General features: G+C 33.1%; 1 protein-coding gene across 1 annotated transcript; it reads right to left on the bottom strand.

Moving 5' to 3' along the window:
• Nucleotides 1-3350: 3350 nt before the first annotated feature.
• LOC104598121 (ribonuclease 1-like) lies at nucleotides 3351-6794 on the bottom strand. The gene is made up of 4 exons (XM_010260035.3): nucleotides 6634-6794; nucleotides 6324-6482; nucleotides 4089-4287; nucleotides 3351-3848 (listed from the first exon to the last, which is right to left on the bottom strand). The coding sequence occupies exons 1-4, from the start codon at nucleotides 6733-6735 to the stop codon at nucleotides 3562-3564; spliced, it is 747 nt and encodes a 248-aa protein (XP_010258337.1). The 5' UTR covers nucleotides 6736-6794; the 3' UTR covers nucleotides 3351-3561.
• Nucleotides 6795-7557: the final 763 nt, after the last annotated feature.

The raw sequence follows: 7557 nt of genomic DNA, 5'->3' as shown, positions 1-7557 counted from the left end.
ATAGCCATTCCTACTGCTATAGCTACATCCAAACAGACATATATCTATACTACTTTAAAAAGTACGAATAGCCTTAATAATATTTCTATAATTTTTTGAGGACAAAATTTACCCCTCCATATTTAAATTTATTGATAAAAAAAGAGAGCAAATAGGGTAATTGTTTATTGATATTAAATGACTTGAAAAGATGTAATTTTAAGATATTCAATGCATTCAATTCCCTCTCATTAAATCCAACATTTAAGGTATTAATTTGCATTCACCTTCATTGAATCATATATTTAGGGCATTTTTGTTTATTCTCATCATTAACTTCTATTAATTAAATCCATATATAATAAATTAATAATTTCAATAATACAAAAAAGTTATACTTTTAAAATATACCTTGAAAAAAGTGTTTTCATTAGGTGGTGGTAAGAAATTAAATAATTTTGGGTCAAATGGAACAATCCATGTTGTCACAATTAAATAATAAAATTAAAAAATAAATAAAATGCAGAAAAAATATAGAAATTAAATAAAATGAGAACATTTTTAACATCATATATCTGACATATTAAATAAGAATAAGTATGATAAATAAGAAATTATTTTATTAATGATGGAATTGGAATGTAAAATTTAAAACTAATTGGAAATAAAACTATTTTCCTATTTTCACTCATTAAATATCATATCTAAGGTATATTCTTTCATTAAATCCTATATTTAAGATATACTTTTCTCATCATTAAATTCTACTAATTAAATCCATAACATTAACTTTAATAGTATAAAAATAAATATTTTAAAAAAGGAATTTAAAAACAAAACCATTTTCTTTGCTCCTGGTGGTGGGTAAGCAATTCTACCATATGGGGCCAAATGGGTTAATAAATAATGTCGTAGTTAAATAATAAAATAAATTAAATATATAATACAAATAAAAATAAAAAAGAATTGGACATGTCTCTAATATTGTGTATTCATTATACTAAACAAAAATAAGTATGAAATGTAAGAAGTATTCTTATTAATGTTGAAAATGGAATGCCAAATTTAAAATCAACTTAGAAATGAAATGATGACATAGCCAAATAATAAAATTTTTAAAAATAAAAAATACAAAGAATCACAAAAATAAAAAATAGAGAAACATTTGGACACATACCTATTGTTATATATTTATAAAAAGTAAAATATTGGGTACATATCTAATATTATGCATTCATTATATTGAACAAAAATAAGTATTATACATAAGAAATAATTTGATCAATGATGAAAATGTAATACAAAATTTAATGTCAATACAGAAATCAAACTATTTTTCTTTTTGGATGGTGAGTTAGTGCTTTAGGTCAAATGGACTAATCGATGATATGATAGCTAAGTAGTAAATCTTTAAAAAATTAAAAAAGTACAAGTAATCAAAAGAATATATAAAAATTATATATTAATTATGTCAAACAAAAATTAAGTATGATAAATAAAAATTATTTATATAGTGTAAATAAAATATATAACTTAAAACTAATCCGAAAGCAAAGCTGTTTTTTTATTTAGATGGTGGGTCAATGGTCCAACTTTTCAAAGAAACTCATGATGTCATAATTGAATAATAAATATTAAAAAAAGATAGAATACAAAAAATGAAGAAATGCAGAATTTTGTCGAAAACAGTTGGAAACATTTCTAATGTTCTATATTCATCATACTAAATAAACATAATTTTTAAAATAAAATATATGAAGAAAACAATTCTCACGTACAATGCATGTATTTAATTACTAATTTCTCTAAAAATGGAGACACCATGAACTCATGGGTATCGTTCTCAACTTAAAGTATGAAAGTTCAATTACGTGATGAAAAGAAGTTTAGATCAAATAATTAAAAAAATGAAATTTAATTTGTATATTGTTGGTTGAACATTCGATATCCAATAAATACAATAAAAATGGAGAAAATTAATATATCATAATTTTTGGCCCAGCTGCTTTTGTTTGTAAGACGTCATCCATGTTCTTCAGTGCTCAACACGTAGGACAGTTTCTTTTTAAGAAACTTTGCTCTTCCGAACACTTGATTTAAAAGAGTATTAATTTTCTCACTGGTCACTGCTAAGCTCTCTTGATGGGTAATTGGGTATTTCAATTTCCAAACGGTCAAGTTGTAAACCGATAATAAGTCTGAAAGATTTTTTTTTTTTTGCACACAAAAACAGCTTCAATTTAAGCAAAAAAGATGGGCCATTGGATTTAACTGTCTATTTACATAAATAAGCGAGAAGGATTGAAAACTGAGCAGCAGCCTCCAGATGTGAACTCAGTGCATCCGTTCTACCCATGAACTTGGTCCGGTGTGAATTATGAAGAGATTAACTAAGTTTTTAACAATCAGAAAGATTGAGCCAGTAATTTTATGTAATTTTTTTAATTAATATAGTATAGATTCAAATCTCATTTATTAATATTCGCGGACCAATTCCTCTCCATTAGATTTAGATAGGACTGTTGGATATTGAAAACTATTAACAATGAATATGATATTAAGGTTCAACTATATGATATGGAAAAGCTTACACAGTCAATCAACCGGTATTGTAAAGGGCGATCAATCACATGGTATTCATCAAAATTCAAAATTTATGGGATATTTTGATTGATCAAAGTTCTTCCAATATAATACAAGAAATTCTATGTAACAAGACGATATCTGCAACGCCCTTCTTCAACGTCCTACAAATATGATGGAGGCCAAGTACATATATATATTCCCAGCAGGCCGAAGTTTTGTACGGTTCAACTTGAGATGGGGTTGGGCTGGTCAGTTCAATCGGGCTTTAGAAGTTTAACGTGCTCACGATCTCTTTCTTTCTTGGGGGGATTAAGGTGTTGGGCCGTTGGGGATAGAGCAGGGTGGACTAGAGGTCTACTGACTCTTCCCCTTTCACGGAGAGCCGACAGCTTTGATCATCTACCAGTATTTTAGGGCCCGTTTGGTATGTTTTTTTGAGAAGATCTTTTAGTAGTTTTGACAGTTAAAAGACGTATTAAACTTTTGCATGAAGATTTGAACAGTCCAAATCACACTTGGTAGATGCACGTCCTTCCGTGTCTTTTCTTGCAAGAATAAAATGTGAAAGATGTGAAAAATTTCATTTGGAGCTTCTCGAAATCAGCTTAAAGTGGACTCACATCTTTTCGATGCTCCAGCTTTTGACAACTAGATCTTCTTTGCATCAAACAGAATTAGACCAAAAACAAGTCTACCCAACTTATAAACAACCGAAAAACCGCACAGAAAGACACACTAAACGGTCTCTTAATTAAGATGCATGAGTAAATCATTATATATACCACTTTTATTTTTGTTTCTTTAAATGGGTAATTTCCATTGAGTTTACTTACTCCAATATTACATACCATTTGTTTAAGCTTGTTTGCATCTCCAATAATCATCCATTGTCGCATAAACGTAAACAAGCTAGTTTCATTAATAGTTTAATGGTTAATATAGGAAGAACAAACTCTACTAGATATTTTATTTAACAGACAAAATGATAAAATAAAGTCACAGTTCAGTGTGTGTAGAGGGAGCAGTAGAGGGCGCCCTTGCATGATCATGATCATGTCCAGTGAAAGAAGGGAATTCAATAGTCGAATCGCACCTGCTCCTAGGATACACAGGGCACTTGATGAGGTCAGGCCCAGATTTGTCCACACACAAGTAGACCTGGTAAAGCTGACTGTTACCCGACCCGTCCACATTGCACTCTATTCCAGGAGTATATCCAGTTGCTTCGCTTATGGCTACCTTGATATCACGCAAATTGTAAAAATTCCCGTCCGGGTTGATTCCTGTATGTATATATATATATATGCAAAAGTACAACAATAATATTATTGAAAAGAAAACGATACCAAAATCGATGATCTAGATCAGCTCGTTATCAAGTCCTTAATTAATTAGCAGTAAATTAAAGAAGAGCACAGAAAAGAAATGAGTCAAGTCAGTCTGAACCCAAGACAATCGTCCCCCATATTTACAGCCGATATATGCAAGCTCTTGATGAGCAAGTATTCCTTGGACGACATTACCTGCTTCAGCGAGGATTTGGAGGAGGTCCACTTTTTTCTTAAGGTTGAGAGCTGTTTCGAAGTATCCATGTTGGTCAAGGACAGACTCTGAACAGGTTCCATGCTTATTCCATTCATGAGACCAGAACTTGAGCATATCATTGTTCGGACAGGCAAGTGATGGCCAACTCCTCTGCATTCTGTCGGTTAAGTCTGTTATCTACATCAAGATTGGAGATATTAATTAATCAGCAACAGGGTAGATAAAAGGGGGTTTAATTAATTATTTAGTGAAAGCAAACCATCCTATTTGTTTCTACTCTAACTAAACTCGTACTCTTGCTCTTGTTTTGAAACCAAAATCCGGGATTTGATTTGATACTTTTGATTCCCTTGACTTTTGACTATGGTTTTGAAAACCGGATCACACCAGATGGTCAGACCAGTTGCTTCTGAAATTGGCCATGGCTCATTCGCTCTGAATCCTACTTTGAACCCTAAGGCTGTCCAATCAGGATTTGGATCGGATGGTCAGACCACTTGATCCAAAAATCAGTGGTCAAAGCGTTCCATTTCCTGTCCAATTTTCAAAACCATATATGCTTTCGACAGAGTTAAATTAAGCAGTTAGTGCAGCGGATTGTCCAGTTACATCAAGTCAAGGTTTTGTTCAACGAAAAGAGAAACCGATATGGTGTCGGTGAATAGTTAAGGACCACGAGAGAAATATTTTTATGTAATCAATTTGCAATCACCTAATCCAATTAATAGTATCTCCCCAAATTCTTAATTCCAATCCTGACTTTTTTTTTTTCAAATCAAGTTTTCTTGTATGTGGTTTTAAATTAAAAGTTTTTTTTTTTTTTTTTTTCAATTTGGTCTGGGGCAAATCTTATCCCTTGTACTTGGCCAAGGCCAATCTATACCATTTTCTAGACGTTGCTTGAGTTAAAAGGTTGAAGCGCCCATAGACTAACTAAATATCATTTAAGGCTGCATTTGGTATTTCTTGTTTTAAGTACTTATCTCCTGTTTCTAGTTGAAATGCCCCTATGAATATTAAATTTTTAAATGCAAAAAGGAGATAAGTCCTTAAAACAAATAATACCGAATGCAGCCTAAAGCTGTCAATTGATCAGAGATGGATCCCAATCAAGATTGTAAACTTTTATATATGTAGATATGGAGTTGGAAGCTAGGGTTGTCAAGCGATCAGCTGAAATGGAGAGGTCTAGATGGTTTATCCATTTACTACCTTAAATGGTTGAGCTGTCGATTGCCACTACCGATTCCATAGTTGAAGCAAATTGTATGTATTTATGTGTACGATTCCTATTTTCTTTCTTATAATTAAAATTAATATTATAAGCATGCTTGTTGCAATCTCTTTCTTGCCTTTAAAACAAGGAATTGTGTTTGTTTGTTGCCTCACGTCTAAAAGTAGAGTTGGAATTTTTCTCAAGTCTCCATCTCTGAAATCATCTTTGCATTTAATTTTCATCTTTTTATTGGTAATTTATAAAATAGAAAGACATTAACTTTCTAAGCATATTACAAGATTTTCTTGGCTTTCATGGCTTAGGCTTACCATTGTTTTCTGTGGTGGAAGAATATATATTAATAAGTTGGGCTCGAACTGACCAGAAAACTCTATATATCTCCAATATTTTATCTAGCCAACCACACACTAACCAGTTGGTGTGGGTCAGTTTGGTGCTTGGTAGGATCTCTCGGCTTCGTTGTAGTGGGGACCTGGGAATGGGGGTTGGGGGATGATGGGCTACCCTCCGTTGTGGCCCCTAGTACAAACTTATCTAGTAGGAAATTAAGGCCATTACTCAATTCTGGTTCGATATGGGGATGGGAGATAATACACTCAACCTTTCTCCAAGATATTCGCACAAAATGGATGCTTTTGGATTACAAGTGTCTAAAACTAGTCTTCTTGGGCTTGTCAGTTCGAAATTTTCTCACTGCACAGAGCATTAAGCAAATAAGCATTGATCCCTTAACAGGGATCGATCCAAGGTCGAGCTCTTGAATATAAATCTATTCAGAGAGGGCTAGTATTAGTATTTTAAATGAAAACACATTAATCTTAGCTGTTTATATGTCAGATAATATGCACTCCTTCAAATTAAATGTTTATTTGATTACTTGTTCAACTTCAATTTCTTCTCACTAATTAGTCAGTAAGCTGGTAAATTGTTCTCGACGGGAAGAAAGAAAGGGAGGAAAAGAAGAAAAGAGTAATACCTCCGATGGATCAAACGGGTTCTGCTGGGAATCACAGTTTGATGGGTACGATCCGTCGTTGTAATTGGGCCAAAGGCCATGAATGCTAAAATCAGCTGCTGGCTTTCCGGTTTTGGGGTAGCAACAACCTCTCCTTGTATCACAGTAGGACCCTGGCCACTTAAAAAGTAAGAAGAAAAAAGTACTTTGAGTTTGGAAAACAACCAAAACTGAAATAAATGGCTTAATGTTTACCAAAAATAAATAAATAAATGGCTTAATATATACTAAGCAGGGTATTCTGTTGAATGAGAGAGCTCGAGGAAGTCACCTGTTGAACAAAATAGAAGAAATCAAAATCCCTTGAAGCACATAAAACTGCTAAATGTTGTACTGCAAGAACCCCAATGAACCATCCATGAATGCCCCTCATGATCTCTCTCTCTCTCTCTTTTGCAATGCTTGAATAAGCTATACATACTTATAGGCAGAAGTAGATGCGAATATCCCTCTTTCCGTTGTATTAGTTTATACTTTATACAGGGTTGCGTATAACCTATAAATATGTACACGTCGGACCCTCAATAAATTAATACAAGGGATTGCTTTAGGTTCATGTCAATAGTTCTGAGAAAAATTTAATTTGTAGATCCAACTAAATTTTTGTTTATATAATCAGGGCAGGGTCTTGGGGAAGGAGAATTGACCCCATTGGCTTGGTCAATCACAAAGAGGAATTTAAATCTGTGCCCACAAACGCTCCACAGTACATCTCAATCGTGTATTGGGACCAATAACAAGTACGAGAGATATTCGCTGAGATGTGCAATGGGGTGTTTGTGGGGAGCACCCGGGCGCAGATGTCAATTCCACAAAGAAAACCTACTTCTGACAATGTTTAGAGTTTTATGCTTAAAGTATAGTTAATGGTCATTTATCAAAAAAAACAAAAAAACAGCTAATCATCTATTGTGCACTATTTTCATTAAATGTATCTATTGCTTGTTAGAATGGTTGTTGGGATTGGTGGGAGATAATCATGCAAATCGATTAGGCAAAACGGCGATCATAATTTATCCTCATCACGAAATTGGTATTCACACTTGCAAAAGGACGAGAAGATGTTCCCAATGCAACGCTGTAAAAGTTGTGAGTGAAATATATCAGTGTTTCTTATGCCATATGGATAAGGTAAGAGTCCCATGCCTACAATGTTCATTTGTGATAGGTTTTTCTAGCATATGTTGTGCATGAA

This window comes from Nelumbo nucifera, chromosome 4 (assembly GCF_055504915.1).
Source record: "Nelumbo nucifera cultivar China Antique chromosome 4, China Antique-T2T, whole genome shotgun sequence".
In the NCBI taxonomy this organism is placed as follows: Eukaryota; Viridiplantae; Streptophyta; class Magnoliopsida; order Proteales; family Nelumbonaceae; genus Nelumbo; species Nelumbo nucifera.
This window is presented reverse-complemented; position numbering and strand designations above follow the sequence as displayed.